This window comes from Pantherophis guttatus, chromosome 5 (genome assembly GCF_059756535.1).
Source record: "Pantherophis guttatus breed Tessera chromosome 5, ASM5975653v1, whole genome shotgun sequence".
Classification (NCBI taxonomy): Eukaryota; Metazoa; Chordata; class Lepidosauria; order Squamata; family Colubridae; genus Pantherophis; species Pantherophis guttatus.
In genome coordinates, this window is record NC_142067.1 from 117,478,908 (window position 1) to 117,498,560 (window position 19,653).

Sequence of the window (19,653 nt, forward strand, 5' to 3'; positions counted from 1 at the left end):
TCCTCCCGTGGCAGAAAATGAAGCCGGTTAGTGACCAGGAAGAAAACGAGCTCCTGATTTTCCACCTGCGCCAGTTGTGCGAGGCGAAGCAAAAGACCCACATTCACATTGACGAGACCCCAATGGTGAGCTTTCCGTCTTCTCTGGCTTCTCAGGAGCTCCAAAAGAGGCCCGGGAACTCCTTCAGCTATTCCATTCTCCTGACAGTTCCCTTCTTGCTTCTTATGAGACTCATCTGGAAACAGATGACGCAGGAAGGAATCCCGATGGAATAACACTTAGACTTAAATGCCGGTTTACAGTGCTTTCCAGCCCTCTCTAAGCAGTTTACAGAGTCAGCCTATTGCCCCCAACAATCTGGGTCCTCATTTTACCCACCTCAGAAGGATGGAAGGCTGAGTCAACCTTGAGCCGGTGAGACCCGAACTGCCAAATTGCGAGCAGTCAGCAGAAGTAGGCTGCAGTACTGCACTCTAACCACTGTACCACCATGTCTCATTTCGGTGGGGAAAGACTAGCATTGTCCTTCTAGGTTAATTTTTGCTGTTAGGATCCGTAAGAGAGGGAGGAGGACTAATTTCCTTGAGCCTAGAGACCATTCCTCTGTCCCAGCCAAATTTGATTTAAATCAAGTACAGGGAGTTCTCAACTTACGAACGTTTGCTTAGCAATCAGAGTTACACTGGTGTGGAACAATTTACAACAATTTCATTTAGCCACCGTCCAAAGTTACAACCGCACTGGAAAAAGTGACTTATGACCGTTTTTTCACACTTACAACCATTGCAGCATCCCTGGGATCACGAGATCCAAATTTGGACGATTGGCAACTGACTCATATTTATGACGGTTGCAGTGTCCCGGGGTCACATGATCCCCTTTTTGCGACCTTCTGTCTGGTAATTTCAACGGGGAAGCCAGATTCACTTGGCAACCGTGTTAGTAATTTAACAACCGCGGCGGTTCACTTAACGACTGCGGCAAGAAAAGTCGTAAAAAACGGAGCCAACCTCACTTCACAACTGCCTCACTCAGCAACACAAATTTTGGGCTCAATTGTGGTTGTAAGTTAAGGATTACCTGTAAGGTCAGGTCCTTGCATTTATACTACCCCATAGGGACCACAATTCACAATCAGATGACAACAGTTCAGGCACTTGGCAACCAACTCGCAGTTATGACCAATTGTACAGTCCTGTGATAGCCATTTGTGATTTCTTTTGCTGGTTTCGGGCCAAAAAACCCCCCACCCATTTGGAAGAAATGGTTCACACTAAGCGACGGTTGTAAAACAAAAAACGGTCATGAATTAGGGACTGATTTGACGGCAAGGACTTAACGATGAGAATTCCAGTCCAAATTTTGGTCTTAAGTCGACAACTAAATAAATAAAAGCCAGTTCTGCATTTGTGTCAGCCTAATCTTGCATCTAAACCAGAGATGGGTTTCAGCAGCTTCTGACCAGTTCTGGAGAACAGGTAGCAGAAATTTTGAGTAGTTCAGCGAACCGGTAGTAAACATTCTGACTGGCCCCGCCCCCATCTAGTCTCTGCCTCCCAAGTCCCAGCTGATCAGGAGGAAATGGGGATTTTGCAGTAACCTTCCCCTGGATTGGGGAGGGAATGGAGATTTTAAAATATCCTTCTCCTGGAGTGGGGTGGGAATGGAGATTTTATAGTATCCTTCCCCTGACACGCCCACCACACCACGCCCACCAAGCCACGCCCACAGAACCGGTAGTAAAAAAATTTCAAACCGACCACTGATCTAAACGGGTGACTCAGCAAAAAAACAAAACAAACAAAAAATCTCGAGTCTTTCATTTGAAATGGAGGGGAGAAAATGGCTGGACAAAACAGCCCGTTATCTCTTTCTGAAACCCCAACCCTGACAACTTCCTGTGTTTATTATTTTTCTCTTTGGAATCAGTTTGGCAGTTGTATATTTTGGACTGCCTCCTCGGTTGCCTGTATTGATATGATGGTTTATCTTCACCATACAGAACGCGTCTAATAATACAATCCCAGAAAACACCACGAGCAGTGGAAGATTCACCCTGGATATCCTGAAGAACAAAGCCAAGAAATCCTTAACCAGCTCTCTCGAAAACATCTTCTCCAGGGTGAGATAAATTGCTCAGAGGGAGTAAAACGGCAGATAAAGTCATTTTTAAACCGTTTTCTCTTGTCGAATTAGTTTCTCTGTGGGTGGTGAGGAAGCAGACAGACGTATCAAATGTTTCGCTGTCCCTTTCTCCTATAAATTGTGAATTGCTCTGTTCCCTTTGAAGCTACTACTTTCAAACTACTTTCAGTTCTCTTTGAAATCACTACTTCGGAATATAGCTCTACTTCAGTTAATTCAGAATTTAGCTTTGCTTCAGTTAATTCAGAATTTAGCTTTTTTTATATATATATAATTTGATTTATATGCCGCCCTTCTCCGGAGACTCAGGGCGGCTTACAATGCGCTAAGCAATAGCCTTCATCCTTTTGTATATTTATACAAAGTCAGCTTATTGCCCCCACAACTGGGTCCTCAATTTACCTACCTTAGAAAGGATGGAAGGCTGAGTCAACCTTGAGCCTGGCGAGATTTGAACCTGCAGTAATTGCAGGCAGCTGATCTTAATAACAGGGTGCTTTAGACCACTGTACTACCAAGGCTTTAAAGAACGGTTTGCGGGAATTGGGTATGGCTAGTCTAGTGAAAAGAAGGACTAGGGGTGACATGATAGCAGTCTTCCAATATCTCAGGGGCTGCCACAAAGAAAAGGGAGTCAAACTATTCCCCAATGCATCTGAAGACAGGACAAGAAACAATGGATGGAAACTAAACAAGGAGTTAGTTATTAGAACAGCTGAGAATTACTTCATTCTCGGCTTAGTCCAAATTAAATCCAAAACAAATTCTTCATAAACAGTCCTTGGGCCTTATCACCAGCCTTTGTCTACTTTGGCACCCTGCCAAAGGCTTTTCTTGGCAAAAGTTCAGAAGCAAGAGACGCTGACAAGAAGCAAATGTAGCAACCTTGCTTTCCTACAAAGATCCCAAGAGCTGTTTCTGCTCTTTTAAGCCTTCTGGGAGAGGTCAATCATCTCCTGGCCTTACTCCCAAGTCGTCCTTTTTGCTTTAGCTGCTCTTGCTTTCTGGCAGCTCTTCACATGCGTGCACTAGGAACAGGTTCCTCCTGTTCCTCTGCCTCCCTGCTCTCCGCCTCTGGAGGCTCCGGAGTCCACACATCGTTCCCAGATGGCCCTGGCCCCATGTCTGCCTCCGACGCAGAACCCTCGTCCGGGCCTTCCCCAGGATTGGCCCATTTTCCTACCCAGCCTCCTCACTGTTCGACTCCGCTGCCAGCTCGGCAGGCTGCTGGCGGACCACAACAGTTTCCCGCTTTCAAACCTGGTGCTTTAAACCACTGGACCAAACTGGGCCTCGGCCTTCCTGCCAGCCCAGGAACTGGAGAGGCCAGAAATGGGTGCCACCGAGTGGGTCTCTTGTGTTTTGCAGGGAGCCAGTCGCATGCGTGGTCGCCTGGGGAGCACGGAGAGCTTTGAAAGGTACAACCACCTCACTCCTGACAAAGTAAGTACCAAATGGATGGAGGCACCTAGGTTAGAACCCGTTGCAGAAGAACCAAAGGCATTGTTTACCTTGGTTTTATCACAGGTAGTCCTCAACTTACAATTTCTCCCTTAGTGGCCTTTTTGAAGTTACAACGTCGATGAAGAAAGTGGCTCATGATCATTCTTCACAGTTACGACCGTCGTAAGCCTCCCCCTGGTCACGTGATCAAAATCTGGACACTTATGATGGAGGAGGTAGTGTCCTGGGATCACGTGGTCCCTTTTTGTGACCTCCTGACCAGCAGAGTCAATGGGGTAGCCAGGTTAACTTAGCAATAGCAATAGCACTTATATACCGCTTCATAGTGCTTTACAGCCCTCTCTAAGCGGTTTACAGAATCTATTGCCCCCAACAATCTGGGTCCTCATTTTATGGATGGATGGAAGGCTGAGTCCACCATGAGCCTGGTGAGATTCGAACTGCTGAACTGAAGCTAGCAGTCAGCTGAAGTAGCCTGCAGTACTGCACTCTAACCACTGTGCCACCTCGGCTCATAACCACGTTACTAACTTAACAACGGCAGCAATTCACTTAACAACTGTAGCAAGAAAGCTCATACAATGGGGCGAAACTCGCTTAATGACCATCTTGCTTAGCAAGAGAAATAGTGAGTTCGGTTGACGTAAACCGAGGACTACCTGTATAGGACTGGAAGCAAATATGTTTACGGGTGTTTCACTGACTCGACCAAATCTATATTTGGTATTATACAGGGCAATACTGGAATGGACAAATGCTATTTAATTCTCCTTCTTTGCAACCTAACCAATAAATGCTTAGTTAATGAGTTTTCTTAGCAACAGAAATGTTGGGCTCATTTGTGGTCGTAAGTCGAGGACTATCTGTGTTTATTTTTTTAAAAACATTTTTTTAATTTAATTTTTTTAAAAATTAAACATTTTTAAACATTTTAAATATTTTTTAAAAAAATTGAAGAGAATATGTGGGAGGAAAGTAAATTGTAAAAACTCCGGGCTTCCTCTGTAGAAAGCAGAAAAAGTTTTCTCCTGTCAGCACCAGCATGTGGGGGTGGGGGGGCATCTGAGGGGATGATCTTCTTGTGCTAAGCAGGGTGTAAATGGTACCCTTTCCGCTTATTTCCTGTACAAATGCTTTCTCCGCTACTCCTACAATAGGGATTTCCCTCCCTCTCCTTCCCCAGGATATAAATTCAGGGCTGTTTGTGTGTAGTTTTTAATTATCCTTGCCGGGAGGGTTATCCGAAGTGGAGCTCCACCAGATGCAGCTTAGACAAGGCAGGGAAATCCTGTCAGCTCCAGATCCAGGAACCGGGCCAAGGGGCCAGCTTTGGTGAGGAGGTGGGCTTCTGGCTTGCTTCCTCTTCTTCTTCCTCCCTCCCCATATGGTCCTCTAGTAACGTTTGGACACCCTGGGCTATGTTGAATGTGGACAGCGTTCTCCTTCTGAGGACAAAGTGGTTTGCGTGTTTTCTTCTTAAGCTTCAAGAAACGTCTGGCTTTGTGTGAGGGAGAGCCACCTCGTAGAAGGTGTGGGTCGGCAGGAAAGGCGGATAGAAGATGCGGGCCGCCAGGAAAGGCGCGTAGAAGGTGTGGGCCGCCAAGAAAGTCCCTCATTCTCGTCTGTGGCTTCTAGGACTTCTCCTCGGGGGACTCCCCACCCTCCACACCTCCGGCGTCTCCCGTTGCCTTGGCCGGACACCCGTTTCCTGAAGAAGACTCCGACTCTCCCCAGTTCAGGAGACGCGCCCATACTTTTAGCCACCCGCCCTCTGCCTCCAGGAAGAGGATCACTTTCCAGAATGGACGGTCTCAAAGCGTCCGGTCGCCCCTCCTGAGGCAAAATTCGGCTGAACAGAGCAGGTGAGTTGGGCTGGGAGAGCCAAGGGACTTTCTTTAAAGGAGATGCTGACTGGATGCCCACCTAGAAGGTCTCCTGTGGTCCTTAGCTCAGGAAGGTCATGGCTGCCTTCAGACATGCAGATGGCCTGAAGTTGGGATGAGATGGTTGCAACGTATTTTAAGTAGACAGGTGTACAATAATAATAATAATAATAATAATAATAATAATAATAATAATAATAATAATAATAATAATAATAATAATAATAATAATAATAATATCATCTGTTGCCCAACTCCCAGCAGGTTTCTGAGATGGATACATGTTAATCTCCTTATAAAAATGATACTTGAAGGTATAGAATAGTAATAACAGAGTTGAACAACAGAGTTGAAAGGACTGTGAAGGTTTTCTAATGCAAAATTGGTCAAAATTAATCTTCTAGGTTCAAAATTGGTCATTGACCCTGTGCACAGAGACAGGTATGACTAGTTTAAAATGAAGGGACACAGTCATTTCCAAGATTCTATATATTTAAATCTCAGCCATGAAAAACTTTAGAGAAGACAAGAGAAGATTTTCTAAAGATGCTTGTTTTTCTTGAAATTGTATAGCTTCATCCAAACTTGAATTAGATTCTGTTTTATTTATGATGCAGGAGTCTTTTTTTCCCCCTAATTCCTTCAAAGCTGTTTCAGTATGAAAAGGGGGAAGAAGTGTCTACAATCCCCTGGTGCTATTTTAAGAAAAAATAATTTGAAGCACAAATCCATCCTAAGGAAAAGAAAATTTGGAGCCAAAACTGGATCAGTCCAGTGGTTGAAAATTATGATTAGCATGTTCTAACTGTAGCATGGCCAGTGTTCAGAAGATGAAAGTCCACAAAGAAAAGAAAGAGGAGAAAAGAGAGTTCATGTGAAGTCCAATTGTCCTCCCGCTAATCAGTCTCAAATGGGCAGGATTGAAACATTATTCCCAGAATTTCAGACCGGTCTGTGAATGAATGGGAAGCCAGCAAGGGCTGAATCATTTTTTTTGGGGTGGGTGGGGGGGTGGGTGGGGAGGGAAGGGCCTTTTGTCAGACTGCAGAGAAAACTTTTGAACCCCTTCAAAACGCTGCTCCATATGAGGAAATATGACAGGAGTTTAATCCCTGCCTTGTTGACACACCTTCTGGCTAACACAAGACCAAGAGGGGTTGACTCTGTGCATGCAAAGACTCTTGTGATATTGTGCTCTTAGAATAACAAAGTTGGAAGGGACCTTGGAGGTCTTCTAGTCCAACCCCCTGCTTAGGCAGAAAATCCTACACCACTTCAGAGAAATGGTTACCCAACATTTTCTTAAAAACTTCCAGTTTGGAGCATTCACAACTTCTGGAGGCAAGTTATTCCACTGATTAATTGTTCTAACTGTCAGGAGATTTCTCCTTAGCTCTAAGCTGCTTCTCTCCTTGATTAGTTTCCACCCATTGCTTCTTGTCCTGCCCTCAGGTGCTTTGGAGAATAGCTTGACTCCTTCTTCTTTGTGGCAACCCCTGAGATATTGGCACATTGCTATCATGTTTCCCCTAGTCCTTCTTTTCATTAAACTAGACATGCCCAGTTCCTGCACCACCACCATAAGGACAAGAAGCAATGGGTGGAAACTAATCAAGGAGAAAAGCAACTTAGAACTAACTAAGGAGAAATTTCCTGACAGTGAGAACAATTAATCAGTGGAACAACTTGCCTCCAGAAGTTGTGAATGCTCCAACACTGGAAGTTTTTAAGAAGTGATTGGACAACACATTTTTCTGAAATGATATAGGGTTTCCTGCCTGGACTTGAAGACCTCCAAGATCCCTTTCAATTCTGTTATTCTAAATTCTAAGTTCTAAGATCTGCCTGGAACTGTTGCTTCTGAAACTGGTTTGCTGTGTACATGAATGGAGATAAACAGCTCGTGGGAATGGGTGATGGAACATCCCTAGTGTGGGCCTCACCCTCTCCTTTATTTTTAGCCATTTTCTGGGCATTACTGCACCAGCAGCCTCGTCCTCTGCGAAAGTGACTGTCATGGAAAAGGGCATCATGGATATTAAGCCATTCTGAAAGTGCAGCCGCTGGGTTCAGTCAATCCACTCCTACTATGGGATTCTCTTTTGTCTTCAAAGTGAAGCAGCTTTCTTGGGGTTCCTTCTCTGATAGCCTTCTTGCTCCAACGTTCTTGTTTTTTTCTTTTGAAGACATTTCACTTCTCATCCAAGAAGCTTTTTCAGCTCTGGAGGGTGGAGAATGGAAGGATTTATATTCCTTGCAGACAGCTGGTCATCTGCATCCTTTTAGCAGGTCGTTGAAGCCCTTGGAGGTTTATCTGTGTCCTCGGAGGTCACCTGAGTGGTGCTCCTGGTTCCTGTAGTCTGCAATTTCTTTCTCTGGAAATCCATTCCTACTCCCACACCATTCCAAAAGTGTTCATCCCAAATTGTGTAGGTAAAAGTCCGTAGAGATTCTCAGTCATCCAGGTTATGATTGTCCCAAAGGTGCTTTTTCATGAGGCAACTGGACTCTCTTGGTGTTTTTTTTTTTCTTTTGAAGACATTTCGCTTCTCATCCAAGAAGCTTCTTCAGCTCTGACAGGATAGTGGGAAATGGAAGGATTTATATTCATTGCAGACAGCTGGTCACTTGCATCCTTTTAGAAGCACTTGGAGGTTTATCTGTGTCCTCAAGGTCACCTGAGTAGTGCTCCTGGTTCCTGCAGTCTGCAATTTTTTCCTCTGGAAATCCATTCCTACTCCCACATCATTCAAAGGGTGTTCATCCCAAATTGTATAGCTAAAGGTCTGTAGTGATTCTCAGTCATCCAGGTCATGGCTGTCCCAAAGGTGCTTTTTCAGGAGGCAACTGGACTTTCTTGTTTTTTTCATTTGAAAACATTTCACTTCTCATCCAAGAAGCTATCCTGTCAGAGCTGAAGATGCTTCTTAGATGAGAAGCAAAACATCTTCAAAAGAAAAAAAAAATCAGAAAGTCCAGATGCCTCCTGAAAAAGCACCTTTGGGACAACCATGACCTGGATGACTGAGAATCTCTAGAGATTCTTGCCCCGACATCTCTCCAAACATCATCACATCTACTTCTGATGAACTTTTAGGCGAGCTGCAGATTTCACTTCTTCTCAACGCTGGTTCCAGAACAGTTGAGAAATTGGTTTATTTGAAATGCGATTGCTTTGTCAGTGTCCTGCCTCTCTGCTTTGTTTATATTTTCTCAAGCTCAGGCTGCAGTTTTGCAGTGCATCAGGAAACCTGAGCAAGAATAAGGGCTAGCCCAACAGCCCAGCATTTCTTTCTTTTGTCTTTGTCACGGCAAAGCTGGGCTCTCGCTGGCTCAGCCAGTTTCCTAATTAGAGCAGCAATTCCCGTGCCAGATGTTGCTTTTTTCCACGAGCTGTTTTTCTGGCACCGAAAACAGTTCCTTCCAAGAATTGCTTAGCAGCTGGGGGCTAAGAAAATGCCTCCCTCCCCACAACATTCTCCATTTTAAAAAGTGGAAATAAATCTTATTGCCCCATCCCCAGAAAAAAAAGCCTAACAAATGTATTTTGCAGCAAAAGAAAAAAATTAAATCTGTGGTGAAATATTTATTGTGTGGAATTGTGTAAATACGCCTAGAATTAAATGACCTCGTCGTCCTGCAGAAAGGGACTGAATGTTGTGTGTTCTCTCTCAACAAGACTAGCGCCCTGCACGCTGCAAACAAAACATCACACCACAAAACCCCCAACCAAACATTGTTGGCTTGATACGAAGCAGGCTCTGCACAATATCTGGAAATACAAGTGTGTGTATGTGCATACATAAATCCCCGTGAAATATGCTGTCTGGCAGGTAGTGATTCTGCTAAGTAATTTACAGGCAACCCTAGGCCCACAACCACAACTAAACGCCAAATTTCCATTACTAAATAAGACAGTGGTTAAATGAATTTTCCTCCATTTTTCGGGCTCTCCTGCCGCCGTTATTAAGTGAATTACTGCATTTGTTAAGTTAGTAACATGGTTGTTAAGAGAATCTGGCTTTTCTGGATTCTGACTGCCTGTCAGAAGTTTCCAAATGGTGATCCCATGATCCCAAGGACCCTGCAACTGTCACAAGTACATGCCAGTTGCCAAGGGTCTGAATTTTGATCATGTGACTACAGGGATACGGCAACGGCCGTAAGTGTGAAAAGCATCCATAAGTCACGTTTTCAGTGCTGCTGTAACTTTGAATGGTGATTATCTAAATAGTGGTAAGTTGAAGAATGCCTGTAATGACCAAGGGACTATAGATCATATGGATCTGAGGGATGGGCAGCCATTTACGGGTCCTCCATACACTGTGAGACAACCTCCCATAAAGAGGGCTCAAGGGTTCAACCAGCATTTTTGGCAATAACTTCACCTTCCTGGTGGCATTTATTCGATCACCCACTCTGCCGAGGAGAAGTTGAAGATCTGCGAAAGAAGCCATCCACCGACTCTTAATTCTACTTCAGGACCACACAGCTAAACGTGGGATCAACCCTCTGGCTGTGTTCTGGTGTGGTGCCCGCCCTCTTCAATTTAGCAAGTTCTCATCTCCCCGATTCAGCTCATTTGCATGGAATGGGACAACTCACCATAACTTGCGTGGCCAACTCGCCGCAGGACAATTCAACAAATACAACTATGCACTGATGATTGGGTACCCTAGTTTGGGTAATGAAACATCTGCAAGAAATAGGGAAGCACATAGAGCATCAAGGACTCCACAATCCACCCCTTTCCTCCTCCTCCTCCTCCTCCTCCTCCTCCTCCTCCTCCTCCTCCTCCTCCTCCTCCTCCTCCTCCTCCTCCTCCTCCTCTCTGCAAACCCCACTCCTTCTAGCACTGAAGATATTACCTAGTTTGGGTAATGAAACATCTGCAAGAAAACAACCAAGCTCAGAGAGCACCAATGATCCTACAGTCCCCTCTCCTCCTCCTCCTCCTCCTCCTCCTCCTCCTCCTCCTCCTCCTCCTCCTCCTCCTCCTCTTCCTCCTCCTCCTCCTCCTCCTCCTCCTCCTCCTCCTCCTCCTCTTTACAAATCCCACTCCTTCTAGCACTGAAGATATTGCCTCGTTTGAGTAATGAAACATCTACAAGAAAACAGGCAAGCTCAGAGAGCGCCAAGGACCCCTCACTTCAACCCTGAGCTACAAATATTCTCCTTTATAAATAGAAAAATTAAATTAATTTCAATAGAACCGTGGCTAATAATAATAATAGAATAAAGTCCACCCAAAAATACAAGCGTCAATGATTTCAACGAAAATGTGGTCACCAATAATAAAAGTAAGTGCAAGAAACGAATTGTCCTGCAGTGTCGAATTGTCCTGCAGCGAGTTGGCCCCTGGCGACTGGTCCCATGGCAAGAGGGCCACGGTGTGTTGACTGCAGCGAGTTGGCTGTGGAGAGTTGTCCTAGACCTCATTCGCAAATCTGTTTCGTTGACAACACCCAGTTGCAACTCTGGTTAACTCTGGCCTTTTGTGCAGTGGACATAGATGAGAAGTTGGGCCTCTCTTAAAGGCTGGACTAGAACTTACTGCTCTCCTTTTTCTTATTGCCTGCTGCCAGGCTGGCAGTTGCCCGACGTACCCGCAGCGAGAGTGAGTCTTCGGTGCCGCCCAGTCTCCCATCTTCTTTCTCTGCCCCTTCTTTCCTGAAAAGCTTGTACCAGAGCTCTGGGAAACCGGCTTCTCCGCCTGAAGGTGATCCCCCCAGGAGGTGAGAACGCTGTTCCTGCCCGCCTGCCCTGCCGCATTTCCACCCGTCTGGCTTGCCAGAGCCTCACTGGCTGCTTAGGACGCATCTCATGAGCATCCCTGCCTGGTGCACATCTTCAGCGCTGCAGGCAGAGGCTGGGCTTCACGTGGCCCCGCTCATCAACGCTGATGCCACTTTGGTACACATCAACATTGCCGACACACAGGGTGAGACATCGGGGCTCCTTCCTAGTGTCCATGGTTACCCAGATTTTAAAGCCACCCTGTAAGTCTTTGTGGCTTTCCCATAAGTCTCCCTTTGTTTACTCTCTTGTCCTGGATGAGTGTGAGAGGATTTTTCAATCCTTTTGAGGTTTGGGGTCAGGACAGACAATTCGGCAGGATTCCTAATAGTCTTTCTACAACTAATTTAAGCACATGTTGCTTAATATCAATAGTACTTAGACTTACCATGTTTCCCTGAAAATAAGACCCTGTCTTATATTTTTTTCAAACCCCGAAATAAGCGCTTGGACTTATTTTCGGGGAGGTCTTACTATTTTGGGACGCATGGAGCAAGACGGGGCTCCTCTTGCCGTCTTACCTGATTTCCAGCTCTGTCTCCCTAACCCTAACCAGAGGAAATGGCGGGGACTGGCTGCGTATGCATTTAAATATTTTCGGGGACGGCTTATTTTTTGGGGGGGGGGCTTATTTTAGTGCATGCGCTCAAAAGCCCAATATTATCAGCCAATGTCTTATTTTTCGGAAAACAGGGTATATACCGCTCCGCAGTGCTTTACAGCCCTCTGTAAGCGGTTTACAGAGTCCGACTATTGCCCCCAACAATCTGGGTCCTCATTTTACCAACCTCGGAAAGATAGAAGGCTGAGTCAACCTCAAAAGTGAAGATAAACTTTCCAGAATTTGTAAAATTGCCTGACCTTCAAAAAAAGGTATTTGATTTTAAAAAAAACAAACAAACAACCCAAATAATTTAAGTTTACATTATTGCTGGTTAATGAAAAAAGATTTTACCGTTCAGGGTTTTCTTGGGGTACGGAAAGCATTGGCAATGTTGATCATTTTAGTGGTCACTCTACTAAGCGAGCATTTCGGTATTTTTTGCTGTGTGGCAAAGTGTGATGAATCTTGGCATGGTTTTTTGTTTTTTTTTTTAACACTGCAAATAGCACAATTTCAGCCATCTGCAGCCACCTGGTAGGTGTGCGCTCTGGGCCGAGTGTCTCATTTTCACAGTGCACTTTTGAACCAGCCAGCTTAGCTTCATGCAGAACACAGTGGGACATTTCAGGCATGTTTTGATTGGGGAATAATGTTGGATGCTTCCGTCTTTTTTTAAAAGCGTGGCTTGACTGTCTTGCTTATGAACCCAGCTATTAAGTTGAGTTAATTGAATTAAATTTATTTGCTGCCCATCTCGTGGTTCAAGGTGACTCTGAGCTATTTGCAGAGTCCAGCTCTCTTGTTTTTAATGCCTCTGTGTCATTCCTGGGGTGTGGAATGACCTTTATGGTGTCAACATCAAAGTTCAAGGAACAAGAATTGAAGACACAGGCATTCAATCTGCCATATTAGTTTATGAGTTTAGATGTAAACCAGTCTCTTCACCTTTGCACTAAACGTTTTTGACTCCATAAAAATTCCATACCATTAAAGTTTTAACGTATCTGGATCTATTGTACTTTCTCTTGAACTGGGCCTTACCTCATTAGTCTAAGCGAAGACTTATGAACTTTATTCATTTAATCGAGGTGAGAGCCACAGGCAGTCATTCCAACCTACTTTTTTCCTCCTTTCGATGGTCTAGAACGGGGGTCCTCAAACCTGGCAGCTTTTAGACTTGTGGACTTCAACTCCCAGAATTCTCCAGCCAGCATAGCATAGCTGGCTGGAGAATTCTGGGAGTTGAAGTCCACAAGTCTTAAAGCTGCCAGGTTTGAAGACTTCTGGTCTAGAACATTAAAAAGGTTTCTGCAGATTTCAGGGGGAAGCAGTCAGAACGTATTGTGGATTGGCTCCCCTTTGTAAAGTTCCCAACACTTCGTCTGTCTGTCACCAAGTTGCTGGGGTGATCATTTAATCAAAACCAGTAGAAAATTCTTTCTCTTCCAGGCCATTTGGAGTACAGGTAGTACAACCACAATTGAGCCAAAATGTCCGTTGCTAAGCAAGACGGTTGTTAAGTGAGATTCGCCCCATTTCACAACCGTTCTTGCCACAGTTGTTAAGCGAAGCACTGCAGTTGCTAGGTTAGCAACACAGTTGTTAAGCGAAGCACTGCAGTTGCTAGGTTAGCAACACAGTTGTTAAGGAAATTATGATTTCTGAAGCAGCTCTCCCATATCCAAGGCAAAACCTTTCACACAGCCTTCCATCCTGCGGGGGAAAACAAATACAACGTTTGCATTTTGCAAGCACCTTGAGTAGATGGACTCACTAACGCTTGGGATGTATCTAGGTTTTGAACTGAAGGTTCATGCTTTCCGCTTCATTTTAGGGCAATCCTAGAATGTACATGTGGGATTGTACCCAGTGGTGAAATCCTGCCACTGGTTCACTGCCCTTGCATATGTGGTGTGCACCAGATGCGCAGTGCGCACGCATGGACAGTGTGCACCAAATGCACACTGTGTGCACATGTGCAGCGCACACCAAATATGCGCTACGCACATGCATGCACAATGTGCACCAAACACACATTTTGCGCGGAAAAAGGAGTCGTTTGAAGGTAAGTAAAACAGTGAGAGGGGAGGAAACAGCTGTGCCGCACGATTTAGATTCTAGTGAATATAAATGGTGCAGCACAGCTGATAATTGGAAATACTGCTTCGGACGAACTGGTAGCTTTTTTTTTTACTACCAGTTTGCCCGAATCAGTAGGTTTTATTACTACTGGTTCACCCGAACCGGTGCAAACCAGTAGCATTTCACCCCTGATTGTACCACAGCTTAAAACAAGGTAAGGCAAGGGTCTCCAAACTTGACAAACTTTGACTTGTGGACTTCAACTCCCAGAATTACCTCAGCTAGTCACATTGGTTGGGGAATTCTGGGAGTTGAAGTTCACCAGTCCACCAGTTGTCAAGTTTTGAGCCCCCTCCCCGCCCCCCAACATAAAGGGGATGAAAGAGATCTTCAAGCCAGCCAGGTGAATTAATTGAAACTGCTACTAACTAGGCAGCCTTGGGAGAAATGTTTTCATGGCTTTCCTGCCAACTTGACCGAACATTCACCTGCTGTTTTTTCTCCAGCGCATGTTTGTGTGTGTTTTGGTTCTTTGACTCGTTTCAAAGAGTGCAGACTAAAGCATGGTTTGGATGCTTTTAAGTTAATGCCTTTCTTCCAAAGAAAAGAGAAGTTGAACTGAAAGCAAAGGCCAAGTAGAAAATGCAAATATTAGCATCAGCATAAACAAAATTCTCTTGGGTCAGCTGGATCAAATCAGAAGGATTGCTGTTGAACACAGAAAAATAATGGCAACGTAATTTTGGATGACGGGCGTGGAATGTTGCTGCAAAGGCCTAATGGAGGGTGGTAGGAATACCCACTTTTTGGAGAAGCTCAGTGTGGTTCATGAAACAGAAAGAAGAAAGTAGATTCGTAAGTATTATATATTTTGGATAGCGAAGTTCTGCAAAATTTGTCCCTTGAGTGTAGAATTATGTACTCCTAACAGGGTTTTGCAGCTGTTTGAAATAAAACCAGGGTTCTATCGTGGGCTAATTCTTTGGAAATTCCTTGTGCCTCTTACACACTTGCTTAAGAATAATGTTGAGCCGTCTGGTATTCAAAGAAAATTGTGTTTGGAAGTAATTACTATTATAACGCATTAATGGTTTTGCTGTTTGAGTTAATACTGATTTAAAAAAAAAAAAAAACCCACGATCCAGGCTCCCAAGGGAAGGAATGTTTTGCATTATGTTAAAAACTATTAAGACTTTTTTTTTTTTACTGCCGGAGGAAAAATGAGAATGATTAAACTGTAAACATATTTAACTTCCAGAAGAGCTTATCTGAATGCTTGTTTGAATTATAGCTTCAGGGGTAATTTAAAGCCAAATTGTTGATACTGTTAATTCCCTTTTTGGAAGTTTGCTGTTCATAACCTTTTTAGGACTGGGGAGCTATGCCTATGGGTCCCCCTCCCCCTTATTGTTCTTGTTAAACTATTCCTGTGGCTGTTGAACATTTAAACTTTTATTAGATCATTGGTGGGGGCTCAAAGGCTCAGTGGTTAAAGACACTGAGCTTGTCAGCTGGCGTCCGGATTGAAGACACGAGCGTCATGCAATGGGGTGAACTCCTGTTTCATTCCCCAGCTCCTGCCCACCTAGCAATTCAAAAGCATGCAAATGCGAGTAGATAAATAGGTACCATTTCAGTGGGAGGGTACCAGCGTTCTGTGCGCTTCAGCATTGCCATGCAAGCCACATGACCAATGAAATTGTCTTCAGACAATACTGGTTCCCTCGGCTAAGAAACAGAGGTGGGCACCTCTCCTTAGATACAACTGGACAGGTGAAACTTTTACCTTTACCTGTAAATAGGTGGACTTCAAATTGTTGTAACTGCAGGAAAGAGAGATTTTTAAAGATGGCGGTTCAGCCATAGTTAATTGCTTTATTTTTAACCAACTATTTATTCATGTCCAGCCTTTCCCTTGAGGGAGGAAAAGAAAGAAAAAGGCCTTCAGAAAAGTTCTCCCAGGAGCACCATAGAGGAAGGTCCTTGAATCTCTTCCATCTCCAGCCCTGATGGCTTCTCTGGGGGTTTTGAAATGTTTATGTTTCTCAGCTCAGCTTTCATAACCTTTGTTAGGGAGCACAGTCACTCTCACTTTTTGCAAATAAACACAAGTGTGTTTTGCTTTATGGAAAGAGCCGCAAAAGTGTTAAAGCTGGTCTGTTCAGACACTTCCCACAGTTGAGTAGGAGGAAACCAATTCCCCTTCCAAAAGGGGATCCTATTTTATGCTTCAGTGCCGCTTTCTTTAAAAACAAAAAATACCCAAACTCATGTATTCCTCTTCCTTTTTAACTCAATTAGTTTTTTTTAAAGATTGCTTCCTTTTTTTAGTTTTGGTTTGAGGCCTATTTATAGAACCTGTTTTAGCTCCAGTACTGAATAATCAAATCCTGGGTTGGGAGGTTGGTTTACTTCAAGTACATGAAATTGTAGTAAGGGTCTCTTTGGCTGTGAAGAAAGCGACCAAGCAGGTGTCAGGGTTCTGACTGTCCCCCCAGGGTGTGTCATCAATCACATTCGCCAACAGGGCAGTTTCGTGGGTTGTAAAGATCACTCCCCTCAGGCCACTGTGGGTAACCCTGGGAGACAGCCTTGAGAAAGATATATCGGGAATGCGCTCCTGTCTTTGGCTGTTGTGTTGCTTTGTTGGTTTCCCATCCCTCTTGCCTACGGCAACTCGAGAGCAGTCTTTGCAAGTTGGCATTAGGCTTTTCTTGTGATTGTGATGTGCCATTGGAGATGTCCTTGGGTTGAAGTGATGCCAGGTCCCCCATGGAATCTCTGGACTGCCCCCGATCCTTGTGACCGAATGCAATCTTGGGTGTATAAATGCTCTTGCTGGCTTTGGATGGGCCTCAGCTCAGTGTTCACAAGAAGGGCTGTTTTTAGTGACCTGTGTTGTGTTTTCTTCCTTCTGGTCCTTCCTGTAGCGATGTGGAGAAAAGGAAGAGGACTTCCTCAGTGTGCAGCAGCGACTCTCTAAATGCTGGTGGTCTCACCCTGGCCCCCCGTCGGATCTCCTGGCGGCAGAGGATCTTCCTAAGGGTGGCATCACCCATGAAGAAGTCTCCTTCGGCCATGCAGCTTCAAGGTCCGTGTCTACTTGGAGAAAATGATTCAGGCAGTGAAATTGGGTTGCCTTTTCTCTTTTAAAGATGGGTATCTCTTGGAGATTCACATCTAGGTTCCAAAGTGTCTGTGGAGATTCTCAGTCATCCAGGTCATGGTTGTCCCAAAAGTGCTTTTTTAAGAGGCAACTGGACTTTTTAAAAAGTACCTTTGGGATTGGTCCCAAAGTGTTCTTTCATTAGAGGGCCTCCAGGATGTGGAGTATCTGGTGGCCTTCGTGTAAGTCGTCAACCTGAGTATATGACTGACTGAGGTGACCATTTAGTCAATACCATAGTGAAATTATGAGGAATGGTTTCTTTCCTCCCATAATACCATGATGCCAGTTTGTTTGCAGGTGATGGAATCTTTCAGCTTCTCAGAAGCTTTGTAAGCAATGCCCAGGTTTCAAGAACAGATAGACATATTGATCTATTGATCAGCAATGCACAATTTCTCTTCCTGTGTTTTCATATTCTTTGAAAGTGAGAAAGATAATGGTCTTTAAGACTGGTTGAACTTAAAATTTCAAAAATGAAAATTTCCAAATCCATTTGGGAGTTTCCAATACCTAACAATAATCTAGATCGGTGTTTCTCAACCTTGGAAACTTTAAGCTTTGTAGTACTTCATGCTGGCTGGGGAATTCTGGGAGTTGAAGTTCACACTGCTTAAAGTTGCCAGGGTGGACAATCTAGATTAAATAAATTCAATTCTGTGCCAGTCGTCAAGTATCTCAAAGGAGAGATAAGAAGTTGAAATGTAAATTCAGCTTTCAAGATTGTGATGTTGTCTTCTTCTCAAGATGCTTTTCATGCCAAAGCTGCCAATCATAAACATAAAGTTTTGAGTAGATTCTAAATTAAGGACCGGACAAGGAGTCACGTCTCTGCAGCTCTGGTATTTCCCTAATAAAGTCCAGCATACGCTAAAATTCTTCCAGGTGTGATATCAGTATTCTGATTTCTGCTTACAATGCCTGCTTGAATGCACCTGGAGTTGATTTAGCTTTAGTTTTTGCAGGAAGTTTGTGAGCATCATCCAAACTTAGATTTACTTCTGGATTCATCCTCGGAAAAAGGATTAATGCTTCTTCTACCGTGTTTCCCCGAAAATAAGACCGGATCTTATATTAATTTTTGCTCCAAAAGACGCATTAGGACTTATTTTCTGGTTGGGTCTTATTTTCGGGGAAACAGTATATTTCTTGCCAAAATGTAAAGTGGAGTCTCCAACCTTGGCAACTTTAAGCCGGGCAGACTTCAACTCCCAGCAAAGCTGGCTGGGGAATTCTGGGAGTTGAAGTCCACCAGGCTTAAAGTTGCCAAGGCTGGAGACCCCTGATGTAAAGTGTGAGAGATCTTACATCTGTCCCTTTTCTGGGATAATAAAGAAAAACATGGCTGCTGTCAGTGTTTCTGCTGCAGGTGGTCATAAACATAATGACCCCACCACATCTGCCAACAGCTGCTTTAGAGTCTATACTGAAAGGGCCTCCTAATTTGGCCCTGTGTCTCCCATGAGCTCATACCTCTGAAGGGCCCTTTGCCAGGAGTGAGAAGTTTGGGCGGTTTCCTTTCATTTCCAACCACTTCAAAGCCTGATTGATGATAAACAGAAGATCCTGCTGGGGAGATGTTTAGGCAGAGAGTTCTAAAAGCCCTTTTGTATTGTTGACTTGGGATCTGTTGGTTTAAATAAGGATCCCTTTACGATCCCGCATGTGATGAGTGTTGTTTGGTGTTAAAAGGTGTCGCCTATATGCTCTATCTGTACTCATTAGGGGTACCAAGGGTGAGGGAATGACACATTCTTGCTGACCCAGCACTGCACGGCAAGGAAAAGGGGTCAAAACAGCAGAATAAATCTAAAATAATAGAATCTGAAATCCAAAAATAATGTGTTCTTTCTTGGTTTTATTTTCTGAACAGAATACAGTTTTATCTCTGTCTCTCCACCCCTGCCCTCCCTCCCTCTCTCTCCCTCCCTGTCTCCCTATTTATCTCTCTCTCTCTCTCTCCCTCCCTCTCTCCCTCCCTCCCTCTTTATCTCTCTCTCCCTCTCTCCCTATTTATCTCTCTCTCCCTCCCTCCCCCCTCTCTCCCTATTTATCTCTCTCCCTCCCTCCCTCTCTCCCTATTTATCTCTCTCCCTCCCTCTCTCCCTCCCTCCCTCTCTCCCTATTTATCTCTCTGTCTGTCTCCCTCTCTCCCTACCTATTTATGTATCATCTATCTATTGTCTGTCTGTCTGTCTACCTACCTACCTACTACCTATTTATCTATCATCCTACCTACCTACCTACTACCTACCTATTTATCTATCATCTATCTATCTATCTATCATCTGTCTGTCTGTCTGTCTGTCTGTCTACTGCCCATCTCAGCATGACTCTGGTTAGCTTACAATAACATGGTCAATATTAAAATTAGATGAGGTACAAAATTCAACAACAGAAAAAGGTCAGGGTTTTGCTGGTTTGTCTTTCAAGTATATCAGTTTCATGGTCCCTTTATGACTTTGTGGACTTCAACTCCCAGATTTCCTGAGCCAGCATGGCTCACTCAGGAA

General features: G+C 44.3%; 1 protein-coding gene across 3 annotated transcripts in view; it reads left to right on the forward strand.

The window, feature by feature from the left end:
• The window catches only part of TBC1D4 (TBC1 domain family member 4), a 111,921-nt gene that overhangs the window by 73,400 nt on the left and 18,868 nt on the right, over window positions 1-19,653 (forward strand). For 2 of the 3 annotated variants that reach the window (XM_087895545.1, XM_087895546.1), the window contains exons 7-11: window positions 15-125; window positions 2,003-2,122; window positions 3,514-3,588; window positions 5,245-5,471; window positions 16,905-17,065. In XM_087895545.1, the coding sequence (XP_087751671.1) occupies window positions 15-125; window positions 2,003-2,122; window positions 3,514-3,588; window positions 5,245-5,471; window positions 16,905-17,065 (694 nt within the window). Of the gene's footprint in view, window positions 1-14; window positions 126-2,002; window positions 2,123-3,513; window positions 3,589-5,244; window positions 5,472-11,077; window positions 11,228-16,904; window positions 17,066-19,653 lie in introns of all 3 variants that reach the window. The other variant, XM_034416931.3, reaches the window with a different exon arrangement.